Consider the following 26,439-nt stretch of genomic DNA (forward strand, 5'->3'; position numbering starts at 1 on the left):
TGAGGCTGATGGGCCCCGGGTTGGTGCTGCTGGGTGAAAAGGAGTGGAATGAGATGAAAAGAAGTGAAAAGAAGTGAAGTGAAAAGAAGTGAAAAAAAGCAAAATAGATGGAAGTAAGTGAAAATAGGTGAAAACAGATCTGAATAAGTGAAAATAGATTAAAGGAAGTGAAAAGAGATGAAAAGACGTGGAAATAAGTGAAATCAGATGAAAAGTGAAAAGAGATGAACAGAAGTTGAAAAGAAGGAAAAAAGTGATGAGTGAAAGTAGAGGAAAAGAAGTGAAAAGAAGTGAAGGAAAGTGCAAATAGATGGAAGTAAGTGAAAATAGGTGAAAACAGATCAAAATAAGTGAAAAGAAGAGAAAAGAAGTGAAAAGAAGTGAAGGAAAGTGCAAATAGATGGAAGTAGGGGAAAATAGATCAAAATAAGTGAAAAGAGATGAAAAGAAGTGAAAATAGATGAAAATAGGTGGAAATAGATGAAAATAGGTGGAAATAAGTGAAATCAGATGAAAAGTGAAAAGAGATGAACAGAAGTTGAAAAGAAGGAAAAAAGTGATGAGTGAAAGTAGAGGAAAAGAAGTGAAAAGAAGTGAAGGAAAGTGCAAATAGATGGAAGTAAGTGAAAATAGGTGAAAACAGATCAAAATAAGTGAAAATAAGAGAAAAGAAGTGAAAAGAAGTGAAGGAAAGTGCAAATAGATGGAAGTAGGGGAAAATAGATCAAAATAAGTGAAAAGAGATGAAAAGAAGTGAAAATAGATGAAAATAGGTGGAAATAGATGAAAATAGGTGGAAATAAGTGAAATCAGATGAAAAGTGAAAAGAGATGAACAGAAGTTGAAAAGAAGGAAAAAAGTGATGAGTGAAAGTAGAGGAAAAGAAGTGAAAAGAAGTGAAGGAAAGTGCAAATAGATGGAAGTAGGTGAAAATAGATCAAAATAAGTGAAAAGAGATGAAAAGAAGTGAAAATAGATGAAAATAGGTGGAAATAAGTGCAATCAGATGAAAAGTGAAAAGAGATTAAAAGAAGTTGAAAAGAAGGAAAACAGTGATGAGTGAAAGTAGGTGAAAAGAAGTGAAGGAAAGTGCAAATGGAAGTAAGTGAAAATAGGTGAAAACAGATCAAAATAAGTGAAAATAGATGAAAAGAAATGAAAATAGATGTAATTATGTGGAAATAAGTGCAATCAGATGAAAAGTGAAAAGAGATTAAAAGAAGTTGAAAAGAAGGAAAACAGTGATGAGTGAAAGTAGATGAAAAGAAGTGAAAAGAAGTGAAAAGAAGTGAAGGAAAGTGCAAATAGATGGAAGTAAGTGAAAATAGGTGAAAATAGATCAAAATAAGTGAAAAGAGATGAAAAGAGGTGGAAATAAGTCAATTAGATGAAAAGTGAAAAGAGATTAAAAGAAGTTGAAAAGAAGGAAAACAGTGATGAGTGAAAGTAGATGAAAAGAAGTGAAAAGAAGTGAAAAGAAGTGAAGGAAAGTGCAAATAGATGAAAAGGAGAGAAAAGGAACGAAAAGAAGAAATAAAACAAAGGTAAAATAATGGAAAATAAGTGAAAATAAAAAAAAAGAAAATGAATGAGAAGTGAAAATAAATGAAAACAAGTGAAAAGTAATTAAAAGAAGTGAAAATGAGTGAAAGCAGTGAAAGTAATTGAAAGGACATGAAAATAGTTGAAAAAAATGGAGAATATTTGAAAATAAATTACAATAATTGCAAATAAATTTTAAATAATTGAAAGTTAATTAAAATAAATTACAATTAAGTCCCTGGTACCACTCCCAGCCTCCCTCCCCTGCGTGGCTCGGTGGCACCCACTGGGTCCCCCATCTCCATCCCCAGGGATTATTGGGGGCAGGGCTAGATTTAGGGGGGGCCAGATCCAGCCGTGCTGAGCTGGGACAGTGAGGGGGCAGCAGGAGAGGACAGGTACACTGATACCATCTGACCCCCCCCCCAGTGCTGCGGGACGATTTCCGCCAGCCCCCTGGGGACGTGGTGGTGGCGGTGGGTGACCCAGCCGTCCTGGAGTGCGTTCCCCCCCGCGGCCACCCCGAGCCCATTGTCTCCTGGAAGAAGGATGGTGCCCGGCTCAGTGACAAGGACGAGCACCTGACGGTGAGGGTCCCCCTGTAAAAATCCACTCCAAAGCATGGGGTATCTTGTCCCCCCTCCCTGAGTTGAACTGGGGCTCCCCCCAGATCCGCGGTGGGAAGCTGATGGTAGCCAGCGCACGCAAGAGCGACGCCGGCATCTACGTCTGCGTGGCCACCAACGTGGTGGGGGAGAGGGCCAGTGAGCCGGCCGAGCTGGTGGTCTTCGGTGCGTGGGGGTCATCTGTGGGCTGTCGGGGTGGGGGGGGTGCCGTCCCGGCAGGACTGACCGCCCCCCGCCCCGCAGAGCGCCCAGCCTTCAGCAAGAGACCTCGCAACCAGGCGGTGCTGGTGGAGGGGACGGCAGAGTTCCCCTGCCAGGCGGTGGGGGACCCGCAGCCAGCGGCGCGGTGGCGCAAGGAGGAGGGCGAGATGCCAGCAGGAAGGTAAAGGGGTGGGCAAGGGACAGCGGGGGCCTTCTGCATCCCCAAGGCATTGAGTACCTCCACGGCATCCCGCGTCCCCAGGGCATCGCACGTCCCTAACACATCCCACAGCGCTATCACATCCCACCCCGTCACGTCCTGCATCCCCATCACGTCCTGCATCCCTATTGCATCCCACATCGCATCCCGCCTGATCTCATCCCACATCCCTATCACATCCCACATCGCATCCCACCCCATCACATCCTGCATCCCAATCTCATCCCACATCGCATCCCACCCGATCTCATCCCACATCCCTATCGCACCCCACGTCACATCCCACCCAATCTCATCCCATATTCCTATCGTATCCCACATCACATCCCACCCCGTACGCCCAGCACATCCCGCATCCCTATTGGTTCCTCCATTGCTATTGCATTCCCCATCCCCATCACATCCCCCCTATCCCATCACATCAGCGCTGCACTCTCCATCCCCATCACGTCTCCCATTGTTACCGCATCCCTGTGGCACCCGGCGCCCTCGCGGCACCCCACGTCCCGCTGGCGTGGCGGCCTCGCGGGTTTCCCCCTAGGTGGGAGGTGCTGCCTGACAACACACTGCGGATCCAGCGGCTGCGGGTGGAGGACGAGGGCACCTACACCTGCGTGGCCGACAACAGTGTGGGCCGCTCGGAGGCTTCGGGGACCCTCACGGTGCATGGTAAGGGGGGGTCTCTGGGCTAGCACCCATGGGTGCTGGCAAAGCAGCCCGGCAAGCTCTTTTCTGTCCCCATGCTGCGGCAGTACCCCCCCAGCTTGTCACCGGGCCCCGCGACCAGATTGTCACCACTGGCCAGAGCGTGACCTTCCAGTGCCAGAGCAAGGGCAACCCACCGCCTGCCGTGTTTTGGCAGAAGGAGGGCAGCCAGGTCTGTCCCTGTCCCCATCACCATCCCCATCCTCATCCCTGTCAGCGTCCCTGTTGCTGCCCCCATCCGTATCCCTTTCTCTGTTCCCATCCTTGTCCCTGTCCACATTCCTATCCCTGTCTCCATCCCAATTCCTGTCCCTGTCCTCTTCTCCATTCCATTCCATTCCATTCCATTCCATTCCATTCCATCCCATCCCATCCCATCCCATTCTCATCCCCATCCTCATCTCCATTCCATCCCCATCCTTATCCCCATCTCCATCCCCATCCTCATCCCCATCTCCATCCCATCCCATTCTCATCCCCATCCTCATCTCCATTCCATCCCCATCCTCATCCCCATCTCCATCCCCCCCATCCCATCCCTGTCCACATTTCCATCCCTGTCCTTGTTCCCATTCCTACCCCTGTCCCCATCCCTTCACACCTCCACCACCACCCCATCCCCATCCTTGCGCCAATTCCCATTCCCAACCCTGTCCCCATCCCATCCTAATCCCATCCCACCCTAATCCCATCCCACCACCCCCCTCCCTGTCTCAGTCCCTTCTGTCCCACTCCCTCCCTCCCCGCAGACACTGCTGTTCCCAGGACAGACCCTGCACCCCACCACCCGCTTTGCCGTCAGCCCCGGTGGTGCCATCACCATCGCAGACGTGCAGCCCGCCGACGCTGGGTACTACCTGTGCCAGGCCATCAGTGTGGCCGGCAGCATCCTGGCCAAGGCACGGCTGGAGGTGGCAGATGGTAAGTCCCACGCCAGCAGAGATCGTGCATTCGGTGCACGAGTGGCACCCATCCCTGCACCAAGCAGTTCCCCTTTTTTTTTCCCTCTCCTTTTTCACCCTAGCGCCAGCTGAGCACCGACCACCGGTGATGGGCTGGGGTCCCACTAATCAGACGGTGCTGCCGGTGGGGGCCACGGCGCGGTTGCTGTGCCCGGTGTGGGGCAGTGACCCCCTGGCCAGCGTGGGGTGGATGAAGGACGGGAGTGCCCTGGTGGGTGCCCAACCCCGTGTCAGCCTGCTGGAGAACAGCACCCTGCAGATCACCGACCTCCGGGTGAGCCGGCCCGGAGCGGGGGCTCAGGGCACCCACCCCTGTGGCCACCCATGGGTGGCACTGCAGGGATGAGAGGGGCTCTAGGGGGTGGGGAGGGGGCTAAAGGGCTGTGGGTGCAATGGGCGTAACGGGCAATGGGAGCCCACAGTGGCAGATGCGATGGATGACGGGTTCTCAGGGTGCTGGGTGCGATGGGTGGTGTTTGCAGAGGGTGGTGAGTACTTGGGTGGTGGGTGCAAGGGATGGTGGGTACAAAGGGTGCTTTGTGCCCAGGGTGGTGGAATCTCAGAGTGATGGGTGCTCAGGTGGGTGGGTGCAAGGGGTGGTGGGGTCAACAGGCTGTGGGTGCAGAGGGTGGTGGGTGCAAAGCGTGGTGGCTGCAAGGGGTGACGGGTGCCGAGGTGACGGGTGCTCAGGGTGATGGGGCAGGAGCTCTTGCCCTCACAGGTGACGGACTCTGGGCACTACGAGTGTGTGGCCACCAGCTCGGCAGGCAAGACACTCTGGGGCAGCTCCTTGAAGGTGCAAGGTGGGTCACAGGGACGTCACTGCGCCGGGTACACTGTGGCACCAGGGGTAAAGCCACCCCAGATCTCCATACATCTCCCTACAGATGAAGGATCCAGCCTTTCCCCACTGTCCCCTGAGCCTGGCATCCTTCCCAGGCCACCCTCCACCCCCATGGTCACCAACGTCACCAAAAGCAGCGTCACCCTGAGCTGGAAAGGGAATGAGGACAGCAGTGCCACTGATGTCACCTCCTACATTGTGGAGGCTTTCAGGTATCACACAAGCATCCTCACTAGCTGCAGGGGTGATGTGGTGGCTCGGTGCCACCCCACCACTGCATCATTCCTGTCCCCTGGCAGCCAGGCAGCAGGTGGACCCTGGCAGACGGTGGCAGCCAACGTGGAGGGTGAGACGTACACAGTGAGTGGCCTTGTCCCCGACACAGTCTACCTCTTCTTGGTGCGGGCAGTCAACACCTACGGGCTCAGCGACCCCAGTGGTGTCTCAGAGCCTGTGCGCACCCAAGGTGAGACCCAGTGGTGATGGTGTCCATGAACCCACCACCCTTGGGAGCATCCCTGCCTGGAGATGCTGATGGAGGTGCCCACTGATCCGCCACTTCTCCTGTCTCCAGCAGATGCCAGCCCCACACAGGAAGGGCTGGACCCTGAGCAGGTGCAGCGGGAGCTGGCCCAAGTGGTCGTGCACCTCCAGGAGCCTGTGGTGCTGCCCCTGGGTGCCGTCCGCCTCTCCTGGACTGTGAGTGCTGCTCCGCACCGCCGGTACGGGGCTCCCGGTGCCCAGCACCACCCCCAGCACCCCGCTCTCCCCTTGGGTCCCCCAGGTGGAGCCCCAAGCCCCCCTCGTCCAGGGGTACCGGGTGCTGTTCCGGCGGCGCGGGGGGCGCTGGGAGGAGGCGCGGGCAGCGCGGGCGCCAGGGGAGCGGGAGGCCCTGCTCACCGAGCTGCGCCGGGGACAGGACTACGAGGTCAAGGTCCGACCCTACTTCTACCAACTCCATGGCCCCGACAGCACCGTGCGAGCCCTGCGCACCCCCGAAGCAGGTGAGTGTGGGGAACGGAGGGGATGGCGGAGGACCCTCTGGAGGTGACATCACATGTGTGTCCCCCCCCGCAGCCCCCAGCGCCCCGCCACGAGCTGTCAGCGTGGCTGGTAATGGCACCAGCGTCCGCATCTCATGGCAGCCCCCGCCGCTGGCCGAGCAGAACGGCGTTATCCGCGATTACCGGGTAAGGGCAGGTGGTGATGGGGACATGGTGGGTCCCCTCTGCCCCCCCGCCATGACGCCATGTCATGGTGTGTCCCCCATGGGTAACCCCATTGTGTTCCATCCCCACCACCCCCCACCCCCAGATCTGGTGCTTGGGCAATGAGAGCCGCTTCCACATCAACCAGAGCGTGGAGGGGACGGTGCTGGCAACGGTGCTGCAGGGACTGGTGCCGGGTGTCCCTTACCACGCAGAAGTCGCTGCCGCCACTGGTGCTGGCGTGGGCGCCCGGAGTGCCCCCGTCCCCATCCGCATCGGTGAGTCCCTCCTCGCCACCCCCACACCCAGGGGTGGCGGGGGGGCAGGGGACCCCTCAGTGCTGGGGATGGCTCCTTGACACCCCTGCCAGCATGTCCCCCTTCTCCATGTCCCTTGCAGCCCCCCTGGCCGAGCAGGGTGCAGGGCCGGTGGGGGGGACCAGCATGGCCGAGCATTTGGCTGAGGTGGTCAGGAGGCCGGCCTTCATCGCCGGCGTCGGTGGTGCTTGCTGGGTCATCCTCGCCGCCTTCGCCGCGTGGCTCTACAGTCGCCGCCGGAGGAATAAGGAGCTGAGCCACTTTGCTGGTACGGGGGGCGGGTGGGTGCTAACACCTGGGACCCCCATCACCCTGGCACCCATCACCCTGGCACCCATCACCCCACCCACTGCCTCTCTCTTTGCAGCGTCCTTCGCCTATACACCCACCGGTAAGCCTATAAGAGGTCCTGCGGGGACCAGGCATGGCCCCTTGCCACCCTCACCCCCACCTCTTTCCACAGTCACCTTCCCAGCCCCGGCGCGTGGCAGCCCCAGGTAATCCCCCCTCCCCGCCCCTCTCCCTGGGGACCCCCCAGCACTGCTGGCACCCCTTCACCCCCTCTCCTTGCAGGGCGGCTGCCACTGGGGGTTACCCGTGGCTGGCAGACATGTGGCGAGGCAGCGGCGTGGCCGGTGCTTCTGGCTGCTTGGGGACCACCGAGAGATACTACAATGGTGAGGGGTCATCATAGGGATGGGGGACTTGGACCAGGGGAGGTCACGGTCAACGCTGATGGTGCTGGTGGCCTTCTGCAGAGGCTGGCATCACCCGTTACATCGCCCAGACGGAGCAGTTTGGGGCAGGGACCAGCGAGGGGCCAGTGTACAGCACCATCGAGGCAGGGGGCGAGGAGCTCCGCACCTTCCCCCGTCCCTTCTCGCAGCATGGGACCCCCTACCTTGGGGGGGGTCCCCAGCCGATGGATGCCCCGGCCCCTCAGGCACCCCATGGCCGGGCTGAGCATGGTAGGGCAGTGGGATGGGTGGGGAGACACATGGATATGGGTGGGGAGACACATGGGCAGAGGTGGGGAGACACATGGATATGGGTCGGGAGATGCATGGGTAGAGGTGGGGAGACATGTAGGTACAGGTGGGGAGACACACGGGTACAGGTGGCACGGTCCCCTCCCTGCAGCCCAACCCTAGCACCCTTCCTTGCCGCAGGGGCCAAAAGGAAGAAGCTGGGACAAGCGGTGAAACCACCAGCGGTGAGCTGGACAGAGCTGCTGCCCCCACCACCCTCGGCCAGCGAGCTCAGCCAGTGCACCCAGGAGGAGGAGGAGGAAGAGGAGGATGAAGAGGAAGAGGCAGCTGGAGGGTGAGTTTGAGGGCTCAGGGGGCTGGGACATGCTGGCCCCAGCACCCACCCTGTGGCCCCCACCCTGCAGGTTGGGAACAGAGGAGTGGTACCCCAGTGAGCATGTCCCCTGCGCCACTGCCGCATCCTCGCCTGCTGCCTCCTCTGCCTGCCAGTCCACTGCCACGCTGACGCCGTCACCACATGCCACCGAGGATATCCCTTGCCTCCGTGATTTTGATAGCTCTGGCCCGCTCCGGTAGGAGATATGTCTCACTTGGTCCAGCCATGCCATTGGGGTCCGGATGTCCACTGGGGTCCGGATGTCCCACCATGGTCCAGGTGTCCCATCCTGATCCTGTCATGTTGTTACAATCTGATCTTGCCATGCCATCATGGTCCGGCTGTGACACTGGGGTGTAGATGTCTCATAGGGGATGTTCCATGGTGGTCCAGGTGTCCCATCACAATCCATTCATATTGTCACAGTCTGGCCCTGCTGTGCCATCATGGTCCGGGTTCCAGATGTCCCATTGGGGTCCATGGTACAAATGTCCCTTTATGATCCATACATGTTGTCACCATCCATCCCTGCTGTTCGGCCATACTATCATGACCATCTGTAACACTGTGGGTTGACAATCCAGCTGTGCCACCACGATGTGGCTGCGCTGTCACCAGCTGGCTGGGACATTGCCATCCAACTGTGCTGTTGTGGCCCAGCTCTGCCATGATCCAGCGGTGCCACTGCAATCCAGCTGTGCCATCACCATACTGGCACTGCACTGCTATGCAGCAGTGGCATCAGGGGCCAGCTGTACCATTGCAATCCAGCTGTGTGATGGCAATCCAGCTGTGCTGTGATCCAGCTGCGCAGCTGGCAGCCCAGCTATACGTTTGCAATACAGCTGTGCAATTGTTATCCAGCTGTGCGATCACAACCCTGTGGTGCAGCTGTGACCCAGCTGTGGCCCTGCTGTCCAGCTGTGGCCCTTCACCCAGTTGTGCCACTGCACATGTCCAGCTGTGCAGTTGCAATCCAGCTGTGGCCGTGCCATCCAGCTGTGACACTTCAACCCACCCATTGCCATCCAGCTGTGTCACCGCAGTGCAGTTTCCCCCTGCTCTGGCACAGTGTGGTGCCAGGGGCATCCTGCCAGCACAACGGCTGGCACCGAGCCCCCCACCCTGCTCCCCACCCGTGGCTTCACCCCACACCCCGTCTTTGCCAGGAGACCCCCACACGGCGCCGCTACCCCCCTGCAGGCACCCAGCCCCCTGCCCAGTCCAGATGACGGCGAGGGCCACCGACCGCAAGCCCGTCGCCCCCTTGGCACAGGTGAGCCCTGGGTAGTCATTTTGGGTGGGCGGGAGTCTCACCAGCTGGGGGGGGACTGATGCTGCCATCACCCCCAGGGAAAACCCGTGGGGAGACCCCAAAAAGCCGCCTGAAGCCCAAATGCAGCCGCTACCACCGGGAAAAGCAGCCAGGAGGTGAGTGGGGTGGGGGGGAAATGAGGGGGGTTTGGAAGGGTCCATGGGAGCTCAGCCCTCTTCTCCCTCTCTGACACAGATTTGCCACCACCGCCACTGCCGCCACCGGGCGAGACCCCCAGCCCCTCGCTGGAGCGGGAGCTGAGCGGGGCTGAGCGCAAGGTCACCCATCGCCCACACCGCAGGGGTAGGCTGGAGCCACCAGCCCTGTGCCAAAGGGGTTGGGGGGGTGTCATCCCCCAGCCCCAACCTTGTCCCCTCCCTTGCAGACGAGGTCACCCCCTATGGGAAACTCTCCTGCCTGCCCCGGGGTCAAGCGTCCGGCAGCTGCTCCACAACGGGCAGCATCTCATCCCGTGGCTCCACCGGCTCCCGCGGCCACGGTTCAGGGCGCAGCCGGACACTGGGGGACCGCGGTGAAGGGACCAACCATCGCCGCCGCCCGGGTCCCCCGTTTCCCTGCTCATCACAGGAGAAGCAATGAAGCAGAGGGCAAGCTGGCGGCAGGGTTGGGGACGCAGGGATGGGGACACAATGGGGACAGGGAGGATGCTCTTTAATTTCTGAGTGGCACCATGTAAATAGGGTTGCGCAGAGCCAGTGGCTGGTGGGTGGCAGTGCAAGGTGGGGACAAAGATGCTCGGGGTGGGACAAAGACAGTCAGGATGTACAAGGACTCTTGGGAGGGATGAGGATGCTCAGGGAGGGATGCAGAGGGTGCTCAGGGAGGGAGGATGACCCTGAAGACAAGGACAGTTGGGAGGGACAAGGACTCTGGGGAGGGACAAGGATACTCAGGAGGGATGAAGACCCTGGGGACAAGGACAATTGGGAAGGATGAGGATGGTTGGGGAGGCCAAGGACAGTTGCTAGGGATGAGAACACTGAGGAGGGACCAGGATGCTCAGGAGGGATGAGGAGGATGCAGGGAGAGATGAGGACCCTGGGGACAAGGACAGTTGGGTGGGATGAGGATGCTTGGGGAGGACAAGGACAGTCATGAAAGATGAGGACCCTGGAGAGGGATAAGGATACTGGGGAGGGATGAGGAGGATGCTCAGGTGGGACAAGGATCCTGGGGACAAGACGAATTGGGAGGAACCAGGAGGATGGAGAGGGACCAGGATGGCTGGGAAGGATGAGGATAGTCAGAAGGGATGAGGACAGCTGGGAAGATAAACATACATGGGAGGAAGAAGGACAAGGACACTGCAGAGGGATGAGGGTGCTGGGGAGGGACAAGGAATGTTGGGGGGACAAGGGTGCTTGGGGGCATGAGGACACTGGGGAAGGATTGGAACACCCAGTGGTTGACAACCACTGCGGGGAAGAGGACACTTGGGAAAGACAAGGTTGCTTGGGAGGGACAAGGACAGTAGGGAGGGATGAGGAAGATGGTCACAGGGGTTGAGGATGGTGGAGAGAGATGAGGAGACTTGACAGTGAGCAAGGACAGTTGAGGAAGAATGAGGATGCTCAGGAGGGATGAGAACCCTGGGCTTGAGGATGGTTAGGAGGGATTAGGACATTTGGAGGGGGCACAAGGACATTCAGAAAGGACAAGATGGCTTGGGAGGGACAAGGACAGTTGGGAGGGCCAGGATGGTCGGGATGGGACAAAGACGCTGAGGAAGGATGCAGATGGTCAGGAGGAATGAGAACAGTCAGTGGGGATGAGGATGGTCGGGAGGACTCTGGGGAAGGACAAGGACACTTAGAATGGATGATGGTGCTTGGGTTGGGTGAGGATGGTTGGGGCATGAGGATGCTGGGGAAGGAGGAGGACACTGGAGAGGGACAAGCACACTTGGAGGGGATAAGGACACTTGGGGAGGATGAGGATGCTGGGGAGGGATGGGGAATTTGGGGAAGGATGGGGGCGCTGGGGAAGGGTGAGGACACTTGGGGAAGACACCGATGGTGGATAAGGAGGGACACCCACCCACCTTGAGGACACCCACCTTGGTGGGTGACTTTGGTTAGCAAAGAGCCCCTTTTTGGGGAACTTCTTAATAAAGCTGGTTTTTAGGTGAGCTGAGGGGACTCTGGCCTTGCCGCATCCTACACCCTGCAGACTGCACTGCTCCTGTTCCTCCTGTCCCTGTCTCACCACCCACCCTGGCCCAGGGGCTGTCAGTCCCCATCCCATGGCCACCTGGAAAGAAAAGGGGACATTTTCTAGCACTCTGCAGTGGGTGATACTCTGCACCACTCCTGGTGCCCATCACCCCTGCATCAGGGCACCACTCACCATGCTGTGGGATGCCTGCAGCTGCTTCCATCCCATGTCTCCATGGCACTCCCACTGCCATCCCCCAGTCCCAGGTGGGGGTGGGGACCTCAGGTGAGAAGACACCGTCCAAAGGTGAAGGTGGTGGTGAGGGACCTACTGGGATGAGATGGCAGGAGATGGTAGTACTACCATGGTGTCATGATGGGGCCACCTTCCCTGAGGAGGTGATGATGCTCAGGGTTAGGGTGGGGGAACCTTTCACTCACCCCCATAGCTCCCATCAGTGTCCTCGAGGCTGAAACAGAGGCCATCAACGGCCACCGCCAGCGCCCGGGCAAAGCTGGCGTCCAGGAGGAAGGAGCCATCACAGGAGCTCACCAAGCTGCAGCGAGCACTGGCGAAGTTGTCCTCTGAGACAGACCCCCAGCCATTCAGCAGTGATCCCCCTGGTGAGCCTCTTGTTGCCGGCCGCTCTTCCTCTTCCTCCTCTTCTTCCTCCTCCTCCTCACCCAGCTCGGAGGCTGGTGGCCCGTAGATGTAGCCGTAGGTGTGCAGCGGTGAGAAGGACCGTGGCATGGTCGGTGCTGAGGGGCTGTGGGGGACACAGCAGGGATGTTGCTGGCACCGGAGAATGATGCCACCATGGTGGTGTCCCAGGGGGATGGAGTGTACCTGCCGCAGATAGTGTCCTGGTCCATCTCCAGGTCTTCGGCCACCTGCTGTGGCGTCAGGACCCCATCGCTGAGCACCGGCGAGAGGTGCCCAGGGAGTGGGGACCTGTCCCTGGGGTGCCTGGTGGTGGTGGGTGTGTCCTTGGGGTACCTGATGGCCAGAAACATATCTCTTGAGTGTCTGGTCACCAGTGATGTGTCCCTGCGGTGCCTGGTGACCAGGGACATGTCCTTGTGGTACCTGCCACCCAAGAATGTGTCTGTACGGTGACCAGGGGCTGGGGACTTCTCCTCAAGGTGTCTGGTGACTGGGGATGAGTCCCTTGGGTGCCTGGTGGCTGGGGATGTGTCCTTGTGGTGCCTGGTGCCTGGTGACATGTCCTCAAGGTACCTGCTGGACAGGAACATGTTTCTTCAGTGCCTGGTCACCAGTGATGGCTCCCAGGGGTGCCTGATGGCCAGGGACATGTCCTTGAAGTACCTGGTGGACAGGAACTTGTCCCTGCAGTGCACAGTGGCTTGGGACTTCTCCTTGGGGAGCCTAGTGACTGGAGACTTCTCCCTTGGGTGCCCACTGGCTGGGGACGTGTCCTTGGGGTGCCTGGTGGCTGGTGACATGTCCTTGGGGTGCCTGCTGCCCAGAAAAGTGTCCCTGTGGTGCTCAGGGACTGGGGACATCTTGTCGGGGTGCCTGGTGACCGGGGACATGTCCCTAGAGCACCTTGTGACCAGGGATGTGTCCTCAGGGTGCCTGGTGGCTGAGATTGTGTCCTTCTGGTGCCTAGTGGCTGCCGATAGGTTCCTGGGGTGTCTGGTGGCTGGGGACACGTCTTCATGGTACTTGGTGACTGGGGATATGACTCTAGGGTGCCTGGTGACTGGTGACACATCCCTGGGGCTCTTAGTGACTGAGGATGTGTCCCTGGGGCACCAGGTGGCTGCAGGTGTGTCCCTGGGGATACCAGTGACTGGGGCGCCCATGTCATTGGGGCGCCTTGTGACTGGGGACATCTCCCTGGGGGTCCCAGTGACTGGGGTGCCCATGTCCTTGGGGCGCCTGGTGACAGGGGACATGTTCCTGGGGGTCCCAGTGACTGGGGACATGTCCTTGGGGTGCCTGGTGACAGGTGACATGTCCCTGGGGGTCCCAATGACCGGAGACATGTCCTTGGGGCACCTGGTGACAGGGGACGTGTCCCTGGGGGTCCCAGTAATCAGGGACATGTCCTTGGGGCGCCTGGTGACTGGGGACGTGTCCCTGGGGGTCCCAGTGATCGGGGACATGTCCTTGGGGTGCCTGGTGAAAGGGGACATGTCCCTGGGGGTCCCAGTGACCGGGGACATGTCCTTGGGGTGCCTGGTGACAGGGGACATGTCCCTGGGGGTCCCAGTGACCGGGTACATGTCCTTGGGGTGCCTGGTGACAGGGGATGTGTCTCTGGGACATGCAGTGACCGGGGACATGTCCTTGGGGTGCCTGGTGACAGGGGACGTGTCCCTGGGGGTCCCAGTGATCGGGGACATGTCCTTGGGGTGCCTGGTGACAGGGGATGTGTCTCTGGGACATGCAGTGACCAGGGACATGTCCTTGGGGTGCCTGGTGACAGGGGACGTGTCCCTGGGGGTCCCAGTGACCGAGGACATGTCCTTGGGGTGCCTGGTGACAGGGGACGTGTCTCTGGGACATGCAGTGGCTGGGGACCTGCAGGTGGAAGGAACACAGTGGCTTTTGCAGCATAGGGTCGGGGTGGGGGGCACACATCTGCGTCCCCAAGGTAGGGACACACAGACTCACCGGGTCACAGGCGGGTGCCAGGCGTGGGGTGGCCTCAGGGGTGTCACCAGTAAGCCAGTGACACCAGAGGCCAGCGAGTCGCTTCCCCGACGTGGTTTTGGAGAGCTGAAGACTGGCAGCTGCCGCAGGTCCCCTCTGGCCAGCACGGCGGTGTCGGTGTCACCGTCCTCCTGTCCCCTTTGCTGAGGCCACTCGGCTGCCACCTCAAAATCCGTCCCCCACTCACCTCCTCTCCCAGGGACCTGGCTGGGGCCACCCGTGAGCAGTGGGGTGCTGTGTACTTGCTGCAGCTCTGCATGGGGCAGGGGGACACAGAGCCGTGAGCCACCCCTTGATGTCCACTCCTGCCCCCCCGTGTCCCTCCTCATACCCACCTCTCTTGTGGACACGCTCCCAAGGTGCAGGGTTTGGGGTGCTGGGCGAGGTGCGCACCCCAGGGTGTCCCCCAATGTAGCACCCTGCCTCCCCAAGGGGCGGCGGGTGCCCCCCGTGGAGGCTGCTGTGCTTGGGGGGTGTGGAGGGGCTGAGGCTTGATGGGTCCAAGGACAAGGCTGGAGAGGCGAGAGAGGTCAAGGCACCCATGGGTGCTGAGCTGGGTGTCCCTTGTCCCCTCTGTCCACAGATCTGTCTGTCCCCAGGTCCCTGCTGCCTGCAGAGTGGGTCCCGCGGCAACGGGGAGCACCCAGGTGGGGGTCCCATGGCATCAAGGGGGGTCCTAGGGATAAGGTGGGGTTCTTGGGCACCCTTAGCTGGCCTCATAGCACCTGGTGAGGGTCCTAGGCACTGGGTGGGGTCCCATGGCAGTGGGTGAGGGATGCCATGGAACTGGTGGGGGACCCATGACACCAGGTGGGGGTCCCTGACCCAGTGGCTCACTGGAGGAGTAGAGGGCCCATGGCTCTGATTGGGAGTCTCTGCCCCATGGGGCTCACTGGAGGGGTGGGGGTCCCATGGCACTGAGTGGGGGTCCTGGTCCCCATGGGGCTCACTGGAGGGGTGGGGGTCCCATGGCACTGAGTGGGGGTCCTGGTCCCCATGGGGCTCACTGGAGGGGTGGGGGTCCTTGCCGTCGCTGCCCAGGAGCCGGCTGCTGAGGCTGCTGCTGCTGCTGAGGTTGTGGGGAGCACACCCAGGTCTCCAGGGGCCACCGAGCCACGGTGAGTCACCAGCCACCAGCCTGTGGGGTGGGAGGTGCCATCAGGTCATCTGATCCCCACCACCCAGGGGATCCCCCATGTCCCCCACCCCAAAGATGCTCACCTGTGGCGAGCTGCGGCATCCTGGCTGGCACGGCGCTGGCAGAGGAGGAGGAGGAGGGCGAGCAAGGCCAACCAGAGCAGTGAGCCAGTGGCTGCAATGACAGCAGGCTGCCGCAGCACCTGCACCACTCTAGTGCTCCTCGCTGTCACCCCTGCAAGAATCCCACCAGTGTCACTCCTGTGCCACCACTTCCACCCACCCTGTGCCCTGCCTTGCCCGCTGTCTCCTACCCAGGATGCTGCAGGTGGCATTGCTGGGGACTCCCAGCCCTGCACCATTGAAAGCTGCCACCTGGACACAGAATTCGGCCCCAGTGCTTGGGAGGAAGGTTTCCAGGTGGTGGGTGCCTCCGTCCACTGTCCTGTTGATGGGACGTTGCCACCCTTCTCCCATTGACCAGACCTGGCAGGCACCAAGAAGATGGATCCCCTTAGATGAATTGCCTTGATGGATCCTCATTGATGGATCCCAACAGGATTGATCCCCCCTTAGATGGATCTCCTTGATGGGCCCCCTTAGATGGATCCCCTTGATGTACCCACATTGATGAATCTCTTTTGGATGGATCCCTTTGCATGGATCCCCTTGGATGGGCCCTCTTAGATGAATCCCCTTGATGGGCCCCCATTGATGGATCCCTCTTGGACAGACCTCATAGATGAATACCCTAGGTCAAACCCCATTGGATGGACCCCTTGGATGACCTCCTTCCTTAATTTGGCCCCTTGGATGGACTCTTCCTGTAGATGGATCTCCCGGGATGGACTCTACCTCGGGTGACCCCCTTGAACAAACTTCCTTAGCGAGATCCCTCTTGGATGGACCCCTTGGATGGATTTCCCCCTGGACAGACATTCCATGGAAGGCTACCCTTGGATAGACCCCTGCCTTTGATAGGCTCCTTTCTTGGTTGGATCCCCCTTAGACAGGTGCCTTGGATGGAGACACTCCTTGGCCAGAATCCCCCAAGCCCCCCATGCCTCGCCACTCCAAACCTTGTAACCCCGGATGATGCCATTGTGGGCCTCAGGAGGAGGTGGCTCCCAGCTCACGACCACAGTGCCGTTCCCCGTCTCAGCCTGGCCCACGGTGACGTGCTGGGGTGCTGCGCTTGGCACTGCCGGGATGGAGGTGCTGAGACCCCTGAAACCCCCAACCGACCTCCCCATCCTCCAGATGGGCATCCCTGGGACCACCTCACGCCCAGCTCACCTTCCTCAGGTATCCAGAGGTGCCTGCTGTTGCTGTCCAAGCCCTGGGTTCCTCCAGCGTAGGGTTGGACCTTGAACTCATACTTGTAGCCCCTGCGGAGCGCAGGGATGATGGTGCTGAGCTCCCTGCCAGCGTTGTGCTGGGTCCAGGAGGTGGTGGCAGGGAGCAGGCAACGGTACAGCACCATGTAGCCCTCTGGTGCCGGTGCCGGCGTCAGCATCTGGAGGGGATGTGAAGGGTTATGTGGCACGACGAGACACAGATGGGACAGAGGGATGGAGCTCCAGCCTCATCCCTGTGTCCCATCCCACCCCTCTGGTGGGGACATCCTGACATCACACCAACCCGCCAGCGGAGCTGGACGGCGGCAGTGGGCAGTGCAGTGCCGTTGTCCAGGTGCAGCCGCACGGCCAGCAGGTCCCGTGGCACAGCTTCCCACCGGCCCGTTGGCAAGCGGTCTACGGGGCAGAGGAAAGATAACGGCAGCACTGGGCAGGAGCAAGGTCACTCAGCCACCCAGCCCAGATACCCATGTTTGAAGACCCTGAAGTCTCCTTGGGAAGACACACTCAAATGGACCCTTTGGATGGACATGTCTTGGATGGATCCCCTTGGACAGACACCCTTAGATGAATCTATCTTGGATGGACTTCCTTTGATGGATGCCATGATAGACTCCCATTGATGCGTCCTTCTTAGATGGACCTTTTGGATGGATGCCTCTTGTTGGATCCTCTGTTAATAGACCTCCCACCATGGACAATCCCCCTTAAATAGACCTCTCTTGGACAGACTCCTCTTGGGTGACCTCCTTGTATGAACCCCATTAGATGGACCCTGTTAGATGGCTCCCTTTGGATGGGCCTCCAGATGACTCTGGGTCCCTGTGGCAGTGGAGGCCACAGGGGTCCTACCACTCACTGTCCACGCGGAGGTGGGCGGTGGCGGCGGCGGTGCCCAGCTGACTCTGCGCCGTGCACACGTATGTGCCAGCATCGGTCGGTGTCACAGCGTAGAGGCGCAACGTGTTCTCCCGATCCACCTCATGCCTGTGGGTCACCAGGTCTCCGTCAGCCTCATCATCACCCCACCCTGGGGATGGGACACCTCCACCCTGCCACCACCTACCTGCCCCAGGGCAGGTCTCCACGTTCCTTGTGCCACTGCACCCGTGGTGCTGGGTCACCCTGGGCACCGCAGCCCAGCTCCACGGTGCTGCCAGCCACCGCCACGGCGTCGCTTGGGCGTCGCACAATGGTCGGCTTCTCTGGGGGGGACATTGAAGATGTGGCATCAGGACCAGGTGTGACACATTCCCCACCCGTGGGACACCCTTGGCTTACCCAGAACAGAGACGCGGGCGCCCCGGCTCTCCCTCTCGCCCGCCGCGTTGGCCGCCACGCAGACGTAGATCCCGGAGTCGCTCCGCCGCGCTGGTGCCACCCGCAACTTCCCGTTGGTGACCACGTACCGGTCACCCATCAAGTCCAAGGTCACCCCATCCTTCTTCCAGGTGACGCGGGGTTCAGGGTGCCCCCAGGGGGGGACACAATCCAGCTCCAACACTTGCCCCACAGTGGCCACCAAATCCCCTGGCTGCAGGCGGAAATTGTCTCGCAGCACTGTGGTGGGGAGGGGACACTGTGGGTGGAGGGAGGAAGGACAGGATTTTTTTGGGGTCCCCCCCCACCCATGTAATCCCCGTGGGGTGTCCTTACCAGCTGCGGTTTGGGGTGCTGCGGCTGTGCCGGGGGTGTGACAGCCTGTGGGGTGACACGGAGGACGGTGGGTGCACTGAGCAGGCATGGTCTCAGCCCCAGTGGGGGGGTGAGGGACAGAGTTAAGGGTATTTTGTGCCTCCCCTTCCCCCCAGGGGACTGGACTCACCTCCTCGGGGCAGCGCAGCGAGGCAGAGCCCCAATCCCAGTGCCATTACCCAGCCGCCCGCCATGCTGGCTCTGGCCAGCCTTCCTGCTTCCTCCCGAAATCCCAGTCCCTCCCTGCCGGCACCGGGGCTGGCTCCGGCTCCGGATGGAGGGTGACAATAGCCGGACGTGGGGGCCGGGAAGCACCGGGGGGGAAGAGATGGACACAAACAGCTCAGCAAAGCCACGGCGGTGGGAGAGCCCAGTTGCGGTGGCACGGGCAGCACCTGGAGGCAGCAGGGTTGGGGACACTGGCATTTAATGAGTTTAATTAGAAGAAATTCCACACGCGCACCCCCCCCATCCCCTGCCATACTCAAAGGAAGATGAGTAAAGACAAAACAAGCTCTCAGCTGGGGACACCATCAGTAGGGGCCAGAGTGAACGCTCCAGGGTCTCCTGAAATTCAGGTGCCAGCCAGGTGCATTGAGCTTGTCCGGTCTCAGCTGTGACCCATCTCTGATATCCTCCCCCCACCACCCCTTGGGGGCACCCACAAAGACACCCAAGGGTGCTGCCGCCGGCCGGGTAGCATGTTTAGTTTATTGGTTAGTAGCGTGCCCCGGGGTGCCCCGGCACCCACCCTGGTGCCCCGGGGCCCGGCTCTCCGGTTTTCATCCTAAACCTATTTCCCGGGAAGGCCTGGGGGAGAGGAGACGGGTGCGCGCCCCAAAACCAGGGATTTTCCCAGAAAATCCAGGCACAGCAGAGGGCTAGCGCTTGGGCCGGGGGCTGGAGCCCATGTTTAGGGGATGGTGCAGCCAGGGAGCTGGGCTGGGGGGGGAGGAGTGAGCCCCCCATTCAGGCCGCCTGTGTGCATGGGCGCTTGGCTGAGCGTGAGCGTGAGTGTGCCCCGGCTCTGCGCAGCGCTGGGCACCCGCGCACGGGGGTCCACATGCCATGGAAGGGTGGGTCACGGCGCTGCTGCACGGCCCAGGTGTGGGTGTGCTCGCTCGGCGTGCTCCCAGCGTGCTCACGCGTGCTCCACATGTGGTCTCAGCTGCACGGTCCCCACAGGCTCTTCTCACGTGCTCCGTGCATGCTTCTTCCGCACGCTCGGTGCGAACACTGCAAGTGTGTGCTCTCCACACGCTCCACGCACGCTCCGTACAGACTCTCCCTGCACACTTGTGCTCTCTGCATGCTCCGTGCACACACACTCTGCACACTCTGTGCAGACTGTCTGCACGTGCTCCGTGTGTGCTCTCTCTCCACACAGTCCCTGCGGTCTTGGCCGCACGCCCCGCGCGTGCTCTCTCCACACACTGTGCATGTTGTCTCCTCGTGCTCTCTCCTGCACGCTCTGTGTGTGCTCTCTCTGCACACCTTTGTGCATGCCTTGCACCCTTTGTCACACTCTCTCTGCATGCCCCTGGCATGCTCTGCCCACATGCACTGTGCATGTCCTCTTGTATGCTTGGGGCACGCTCGGTCTTACACGCTCCATGCACGCTCCCTCCACACACTTCGTGCATGCTCTGCGTGACTTCCCCACACACGCTGTGGACACTCTCCAGTGCACACATGCCCTCTTGTGTGTTCTGTGCAAACCCTCCCTGTGCACGCTCTCTGCACGCTCCCTGCATGCTGCGTTGGCACCCTCTGTGTGAGCTCCCTCCACATGTCCTCTTGCACGCTCCACACACGCTTTCTCTGTGCACTGTGTGCACACTTTCTCTGCATGTTCCCCGCATGCCCTCTTGCGTGTTCCACGTACGCGCTCTCTGCACGCTCAGTCTGCACACGCTGTGCACGCTTTCTCTGCACACTGTCTTGCACACTCCCTCCACGCTTTCTCCACGCTGTCTCTGCATGCTCTGTGCCTGCCCCCTTGCACGCTCTCCCTGCATACTAAGTGTATGCTTTGCCTGCACGCTCCGTGTGCACCCTCCGTCTGCACACTCCACGCACGCTCTGTACATGCCCCCTTGCACGCTCCCAGCAAGCGCATGTGCTTCCGACACGCTCCCTGCACCCACGTCCCGGTGAGAAAGTCATCCAAGCGACACCCCAGGGAGTCGGGGGGGACGGAAGAGGGGAGCTCCGGGTGGGATCAATAGCAAATTAGTGACTTTACGCCCAGCCAAACGATGATGCCCAGAGGCGGGAGCGGGGCTGTACCAGCGTCCCCACTCACTTGCCGCCCCCCCAGCGCGCACGTGTCCCCCCCCGCTCAGGCGCTGATCTCCACGGCGTTGGCCTCCTCCTGCTCCCGGATGACGTGGACGCCAGCAGTTCGCAGCAGCCGCGGGGCTCCCCGGGACCGCACCGGCGACCCTGGCGGTGACCTGTGCGTGCGCGTGGAGGCGGGTGAGCGGGCCGGCGACCGATGGTACCGACGAGTCGAACGCCCCACCGGTCCTGGCGAGCGGCCGGCCGCTGGGATGGGTGAGCTGGTGTAGGCCGGTTCAACCGCACCACGGGGTTCGGGTGATGAATCCTCCTCCGCCTCCGGTGAGTCCTGCCAAAAAGCCAAGGGCGGACGGGCGTGCGAAGGGTGCGAGACCCGGCGCCATGGTGCGAAGCTGGTGCACCGCCAACACGCCGCCGGCTGCTCACCTTGTCCTTGAGGATGTACAGGGCCACCGGGTTTTTGCGCTCATGCTCGCCGCTCCGCGGGATGCCCTCGGCTGCGTGGAGGCAAGGCGTCGCTTACCGCACCGGTGGCGCTGGCCTTCCCCAACCCGCCACCGCCACGCTGGGGACGGCACTCACCCTCGTGCTTCAGGCGCTCCTCGTCCTGCTCAGCGTATTCGGAGGCCGGTTGTGTCTCCGCTTGTCGCTTCTCCCTGGGGAAGGGGGAGAGGTGGGGCAGTGCCAGCACCGCGGTGCAGGGAACGGCCCGTGGTTCAGCCAGGAAAGGGCACAGTGCTGTGGTGAGGGAGGGACGGCATAGGGTGGGATGGGGTAGGGTGGGATGGGGTGAGGTGAGACAGAGTGGGATAGGATGAGATGGGACAAGATGGGATGGGGTGTGGTGGGATAGGATGGGGATGGGGCAGGGACAGGACAGATGGGTCAAGGCAAGATGGGATGGGATGGGATGGGACAGGAAGAGATGAGACAAGGTGGCATGGGATGGGATGGGATGGGATGGGATGGGATGGGATGGGATGGGATAACAGAGATGGATCAAGGTGAGATGGGGTGAGATGAGATGAGACAAGATGGGATGAAAGAAAATAGGATAAGATAAATGGGACGGGACAGGACAGGAGGGGGCGAGTCGGGATGGGATGGGATGGGACAAGATGAGACGGGATGAGATGAGACGAGATGAGACAAGATGAGAGGGGACAGGATGAGACAGGACAGGATAAGAGGAACCCCCTTTGGCTCCTGCGTTACCCCCAGCCATACTTCTTGGAGGGTTTCCAGCAGGCACAAACGGTCACCAGGGTGACAAGGAGGAAGATGCCGCCTGTGGAGAGGATGATGTAGAGGGAACTCCGGCCTGGGGGAGAGCAATAAGGGGTGACTCAGACTCCAAATTTTGCTGGGAGCATCTGAAAGGGATGGCCAGCTTGGGGGTGTGGGAGGGGAGAATGAGTGGCTTACGGTAGACGGTGAGCTTCACGGGGATGCTACGGCCATGGCTGATGGGGTTCTCCACCAAGCAGCTGTAGACATCGTCATCTGCCATGAGGACACGAGTGATGGTGAGGATCTTCTGGTCAGGAGAGAGGAGCAGGCGGGAATCGTTGCTCAGTGGCCGCCCGTCCTTCAGCCAGGTGTAGGTGGGCTTGGTGCCGTTCTCATGCGAGCAGTTGAGGGTGAAGAACTCGCTGAGTTCTAGCACAGTTGAGGAGGCCACCAGCACTTGCGGCTTCGAGATGGGGACTGCAGGCAAGTAGGGGAACCAGGGTGACACCATGTCTCATGGGATGGATGGGCCCAGGGGATGGGAAAGGGGACATCAAAACCCCACCAGGGACATAGCTTGGCAGCATGGGCTGGTTGAACTCCCAAAAAACACCTCCCGGTTGGAGAAATCCCTCCCAAAAAGTGGTCAGGGAAGATGTCTCATGGAGAATCCAGTCTCCACTGAATGTCCTTTGTGCACTTACTGTCCACAGTGAGGTTGATGGTCTTTTCGCCAGTGAAAGTGTCGTCGGTGATGGACACCTCCACCTCGTAAGCACCTTCGTCAGCCAACTGCAGGGGGTTGATGAGCAGCGAGCCATTCTCCAGCACCCGGATGCGGTCGCGGTAGTCGGGCCGCAGGTTGCCAATGATCTCGGTGCCAATGGACTGGACGACGGTGATGGGCTTGTCACGCTTCAGCTGCCACTTGACCACTGGCTTGTCGGCGCTGGCGCTGGCGTAGCGCACCGACAGCAGCGCCGCTTTGCCTGCTGTGCCGCGGACCAGTGGTGTGGGGCTGGTGATGTTCACCCCCGCCAGCAGACCTTGGGGTGGGGAGAAAAGGTGGGGTGCCAAGTCCGGCCAGGCTGCCTGGTCCTTTGAGCCCAGAGAAAAATGGGGGACCTTCTCCCAGAGCGGTGCTGAGAGCCCCTGGAATGTGTCACGGGCGCTGGGATGCCCAACCCTCATGTAAGCGGGTGGTTTGCATAATCCTTTGCAAAGATGCATGCATCACCCCCAAAACTGCATCGAGGGGGATGGGGGTTCATCATCCAGGTTGATGCAACCCTTTGAAAAATGCATGCGTCATCCCCAAAAGTGCATCAGGCATGGGAGGTGGGTCAATCCAACCCTTTGCAAAAATGCATGGGTCACCCCCAAACCTGCATCGACGATGGGAGCCCTCCTGCAGCCAGGCTGATGCAACCCTCTGCAAAAACACACGCATCACCCCAAAAAAGTGGACGGGGGCCAGGAGCTCTCCTGCATCTGGGTCAATGCAAATGCTTTGCAGAAAAGCACGCGTCACCCCAAAACCTGCACCGATGGTGGGAGCCCTCCTGCGACCTGGTGGATGCAAGTCTTTGCAGAGATGCATAAATTGCCCCAAAAACTGCATGGGAGGGTGGGAGCTCTTCTGCAGCCAGGTTGGTAAAACTCTCTGCAAAGGTGTACGCATCACCCCCAAAAATATGGGGGGGGGGGGGTTTGGCAAGACCCTCCTGCAGCTGGATCAATGTCACTCTCTCAAAAATGCATATATTGACCCCAAAAACTGTGCAAGGAGTGGGAGCCCCCCCCCCCAGGGCCAGGATGATGTAATCCTCAGCAAAAATGCACCCATTGCCCCCCAAAATTGCATGGGAGGGTGGGAACGCTCCTGCAAGCAAACTGATGGAGTGCTTGGAAAAAATACATGTATTGCCCCAAAAACTGGCCCTCACGGTGGGGGTGGGGTGTGGATTTTTGCATCCCACCCCCAGCCCCGCTGGATGCTCCAGTGCAGCCAAACACCCCCCCAAAGGTGCAAAACTGTGTCATGGGGGTCGGTGCATGCGCATTGCTCCTCAGCGCTGGTTTTAAGCCAAAAGAGGCAGGGAAAAGTGGAAAAAAATGGTGTGGGGGTTGTTTTTTGGGTTTTTTTTGCAGGGGACCCCCAAAACAGCCTCTCTCCCCAAAATACCGTAGCCTCACCCCCTCCCCCTTGCCATCCCAGGAGTCTCACCCACAACCCCCCACCCGGATGCCGTCATGCGATGGCGAACAAACCCCATATTGAAGTGAAGGGGAGGGGGGAAGAGTGGGAAAAGCAGCTGGGGAGGGCGAAGCAGGAGCAAGAAAGGCTTTAAACAAGCCCAAAAAGTCATGGGACCTATTGGTATGCAGCATCCATCCCTCCGTCCTCCCAAGCACCACGGAGCTCGGCGCCAAAAACATGCCCTGACCACAAAAATTTATTGGAATCCTATCGGGGAAAAGCCAAGCACAGGGTGGGAACATGGATTTTAATGCATCCTTGCACCCCAAGCATCCCCAAAATGCTGCTTTTTAACTGGTTCCTCCCTTTTTGAACCGAATTGTTAATTTTTTTTTTCCACTCTGGGTAATAAATTTGGGAGTTAATTAATAAATCATGCAATATTCCCATATTCTACAGCATCCATGGTTTAGGGATGGAGATCACCCACCCCTCCTTGCTGAAAAAACACCACTTGAAATCCTCATTTTCCCCCTATTTTGTGGAATAAGTCCCTATTTCTTTGGAAAAGAGTGCAGCAGCATTTTTGGGGGGGCCCATAGGTGCAACCCAGGTGCTTTTTTGGGGCGCAAATCAAAGATAACTGGCTTTGCATCCTTGGCTCATCGAGAGGGAAATGGGGCTTCCTCGGGGCTGGTTTTGGGTCCAAACTTTGGTAAAACAGTGCAAAATGATTGAAAGTGATTTTCCCGCATTGCCAGATGGGGAGGTTTGGAGGTTGGTTGAACCCCCATATGTGGGTATTCGGGGAATAAATAAACTGGGGTCGCAGCGGGACGGGGTGAACAGGACTGAATTTAGAAACGGGGTGAAAAAGGGTTTTTTTTGGGAAAGCTGAAGGATGGGTAAGAAAATAGATTTCAGGATGCTGAAAAACGAGTAAAAAAGGGGTTTTTAGGGAAGCTGAAAACCTGGGGAGAAGCTCAGGGGGTGCCAGTGCCGGATCCACTCCTCCCCCCGCCCCAGCAGAACCCACTTGGCTCTGGAAAAGTGTTTTTCCCAGTTTTTATTCCAAATTTTCCCTTTTATTTTTCCTCTCCCAAGAGAAGGGATGCCTGACGGTGCAGCGACCCCCCCTTCAAGCCCTCCCTTTATCCATCACACTCCCCCACCCCCATCCTCCAGCTGGATACCCCCGAACCCCCTGGAAAAAACGGGGAAAACCCTTGTAAAACAGGCAACCCCCCCTACCTGCGTGCAGCGCCAGGAGCCAGGCCACCTGCAGCAAGCAGGGGGGAGCGGGGTGGCCCCGCGGGGCGGCCGGCGCTCCCCACATTTCGGGCAGGCTCGCCCCCCGAATCGCTCCGCTTCCCCACTCCGGGCACGTCCCTCGGCGCTCCCGGCTTGGCCTTCTGCCCGGCTCATTTATTTTTTTTTTTCCCTTTTTTTTTATGTTGTTCTTTCCTTTCTCAATAGAGCCCTGTGTCCCAGCGGCTTTGGCCTCCCTAGCGGCCTCGAGCTGACATTTATTTGGGGAAAAAACATTCCGATTTGCGATTTTTCCCCCTCCTTTTCCACGTTTCCCCCAGCCCGGGGTGATGCTGGAGGTCAGGGCCGTCACCCCATTGAGGCCGGCTGAGGTTTGCCATCCCCTCCGGGGACAATCCCATGGGATTTGGAGTTCCCGTTGAATTGAGGGGTTTATTTTTAGGGGGGCATTTGGAAAAGCTGCACTGCCCCCCCCCTTTCCACCTCCCCCCCCACCAAAAGGAGTTCCCCCTCCTATTTTATATTTTTTTTCCTCTTCCCAGGCTTTAAAACGAAGTCCTGGCCATACCCAGGCTGGGTTTCAGCTCTGGTGCCAATTAGCGCCGGTTCCCTGGCCATCGCTGAATAGGGCAGCGGGGATGCGGGGCAGGATGCCCAGAGCTGCTTCCCACCCCCCTCCTGAGACCTGCCAAGCTCATCACCCCAGTGAGGCACCACCCACCCCCTCCAGGAGGCTCCGGGCCCCCGAGAAAGGCGGTGAAGCCTCCAGCACCCAGCCCCGACGGGATGCAGATGCTCGGGGGGGGAGACTTCTAGAGGGGACAGCATGGGGGGACGCGGTGGGGAGGTGATCTAGGGGGGTGCTGTGGGAAGTGCTATATATGGGGAGATGCTCTACGCTGCCAGAAGATCCCGTGGTGGCGCAGGGGGGCTGTGGGGACGCTGCAGAGGCATTTTAAGGGGTGTCCCTGGGATGTTCTGGGGGCACCGGGCAGTCAGTGCCGCCCCCCACCAACAACCGCCCGCGGCGGGACGCGAACCCGCGGCTCCGAGGCTCCGAGGCTCCTTGGGGCGGGGCTGGAAGGCGGAG

General features: G+C 59.4%; 3 protein-coding genes across 9 annotated transcripts in view; 1 reads left to right on the forward strand and 2 right to left on the reverse strand.

The window, feature by feature from the left end:
• ROBO3 (roundabout guidance receptor 3) overlaps positions 1 to 9,929 on the forward strand; it is a 12,425-nt gene extending 2,496 nt beyond the window's left edge. The window contains exons 2-26 of the mRNA XM_014961046.1: positions 1 to 23; positions 1,972 to 2,129; positions 2,213 to 2,333; positions 2,412 to 2,550; positions 3,131 to 3,258; positions 3,342 to 3,466; positions 4,044 to 4,215; positions 4,319 to 4,530; positions 4,963 to 5,059; positions 5,144 to 5,312; positions 5,400 to 5,566; positions 5,678 to 5,799; positions 5,885 to 6,104; positions 6,178 to 6,290; positions 6,415 to 6,586; positions 6,708 to 6,893; positions 6,993 to 7,122; positions 7,199 to 7,302; positions 7,384 to 7,593; positions 7,795 to 7,948; positions 8,019 to 8,186; positions 9,160 to 9,266; positions 9,344 to 9,421; positions 9,501 to 9,608; positions 9,691 to 9,929. The exon at positions 1 to 23 is cut by the window's left edge and continues 319 nt beyond it. Coding sequence (XP_014816532.1) covers positions 1 to 23; positions 1,972 to 2,129; positions 2,213 to 2,333; positions 2,412 to 2,550; positions 3,131 to 3,258; positions 3,342 to 3,466; positions 4,044 to 4,215; positions 4,319 to 4,530; positions 4,963 to 5,059; positions 5,144 to 5,312; positions 5,400 to 5,566; positions 5,678 to 5,799; positions 5,885 to 6,104; positions 6,178 to 6,290; positions 6,415 to 6,586; positions 6,708 to 6,893; positions 6,993 to 7,122; positions 7,199 to 7,302; positions 7,384 to 7,593; positions 7,795 to 7,948; positions 8,019 to 8,186; positions 9,160 to 9,266; positions 9,344 to 9,421; positions 9,501 to 9,608; positions 9,691 to 9,905 — 3,598 coding nt within the window. The 3' untranslated portion in view covers positions 9,906 to 9,929. The remainder of the gene's footprint in view (positions 24 to 1,971; positions 2,130 to 2,212; positions 2,334 to 2,411; positions 2,551 to 3,130; positions 3,259 to 3,341; positions 3,467 to 4,043; positions 4,216 to 4,318; positions 4,531 to 4,962; positions 5,060 to 5,143; positions 5,313 to 5,399; positions 5,567 to 5,677; positions 5,800 to 5,884; positions 6,105 to 6,177; positions 6,291 to 6,414; positions 6,587 to 6,707; positions 6,894 to 6,992; positions 7,123 to 7,198; positions 7,303 to 7,383; positions 7,594 to 7,794; positions 7,949 to 8,018; positions 8,187 to 9,159; positions 9,267 to 9,343; positions 9,422 to 9,500; positions 9,609 to 9,690) is intronic.
• A 31-nt stretch (positions 9,930 to 9,960) lies between these two features.
• ROBO4 (roundabout guidance receptor 4) lies at positions 9,961 to 18,576 on the reverse strand. 5 transcript variants are annotated; one of them, XM_014961097.1, is made up of 20 exons: positions 18,480 to 18,576; positions 18,311 to 18,355; positions 17,936 to 18,214; positions 17,721 to 17,859; positions 17,514 to 17,641; positions 16,938 to 17,050; positions 16,593 to 16,812; positions 16,376 to 16,497; positions 15,611 to 15,782; positions 15,381 to 15,531; positions 15,110 to 15,297; positions 14,495 to 14,671; positions 14,121 to 14,412; positions 13,047 to 14,027; positions 12,807 to 12,956; positions 12,567 to 12,719; positions 12,327 to 12,476; positions 11,921 to 12,246; positions 11,673 to 11,810; positions 9,961 to 11,576 (listed from the first exon to the last, which is right to left on the reverse strand). In XM_014961097.1, the coding sequence occupies exons 1-20, from the start codon at positions 18,541 to 18,543 to the stop codon at positions 11,431 to 11,433; spliced, it is 4,134 nt and encodes a 1,377-aa protein (XP_014816583.1). In that variant the 5' UTR covers positions 18,544 to 18,576; the 3' UTR covers positions 9,961 to 11,430. The 5 variants fall into 5 exon arrangements, with proteins under 5 accessions (XP_014816583.1, XP_014816582.1, XP_014816581.1 ...); XM_014961096.1 differs by having other exon boundaries at positions 12,807 to 14,027; positions 15,167 to 15,297; XM_014961095.1 differs by having other exon boundaries at positions 12,567 to 12,716; positions 12,807 to 14,027.
• Positions 18,577 to 19,041: 465 nt separating this feature from the next.
• On the reverse strand, positions 19,042 to 25,639 carry HEPACAM (hepatic and glial cell adhesion molecule). 3 transcript variants are annotated; one of them, XM_014961036.1, is made up of 7 exons: positions 25,332 to 25,639; positions 22,585 to 22,926; positions 22,076 to 22,153; positions 21,866 to 21,971; positions 21,233 to 21,306; positions 21,077 to 21,147; positions 19,042 to 20,978 (listed from the first exon to the last, which is right to left on the reverse strand). In XM_014961036.1, the coding sequence occupies exons 1-7, from the start codon at positions 25,414 to 25,416 to the stop codon at positions 20,691 to 20,693; spliced, it is 1,044 nt and encodes a 347-aa protein (XP_014816522.1). In that variant the 5' UTR covers positions 25,417 to 25,639; the 3' UTR covers positions 19,042 to 20,690. The 3 variants fall into 3 exon arrangements, with proteins under 3 accessions (XP_014816522.1, XP_014816520.1, XP_014816521.1); XM_014961034.1 differs by having other exon boundaries at positions 22,076 to 22,357; positions 25,332 to 25,609; XM_014961035.1 differs by having other exon boundaries at positions 21,878 to 21,971; positions 22,076 to 22,357; positions 25,332 to 25,599.
• Between the last annotated feature and the right edge of the window lie 800 nt (positions 25,640 to 26,439).

Source organism: Calidris pugnax, unplaced genomic scaffold (genome assembly GCF_001431845.1).
Source record: "Calidris pugnax isolate Ruff unplaced genomic scaffold, ASM143184v1 scaffold269, whole genome shotgun sequence".
Taxonomy (NCBI): Eukaryota; Metazoa; Chordata; class Aves; order Charadriiformes; family Scolopacidae; genus Calidris; species Calidris pugnax.

Coding starts and splice junctions, on each gene's coding strand:
- ROBO4 (XM_014961093.1), bottom strand. CDS start 18,543: ATGGCGGGCGGCTGGGTAATGGCACTGGGATTGGGGCTCTGCCTCGCT. Junction 17,860..17,935: donor CGCCCGCGTCTCTGTTCTGG/GTAAGCCAAGGG, acceptor TGTCCCCCCCAG/AGAAGCCGACCATTGTGCGA. Junction 14,413..14,494: donor GGAGCGTGTCCACAAGAGAG/GTGGGTATGAGG, acceptor TGCCCCATGCAG/AGCTGCAGCAAGTACACAGC.
- HEPACAM (XM_014961034.1), bottom strand. CDS start 25,416: ATGTGGGGAGCGCCGGCCGCCCCGCGGGGCCACCCCGCTCCCCCCTGC. Junction 22,927..25,331: donor GCTCCTGGCGCTGCACGCAG/GTAGGGGGGGTT, acceptor CCCCACCCCAAG/GTCTGCTGGCGGGGGTGAAC. Junction 22,358..22,584: donor CATCAACCTCACTGTGGACA/GTAAGTGCACAA, acceptor ACTTGCCTGCAG/TCCCCATCTCGAAGCCGCAA.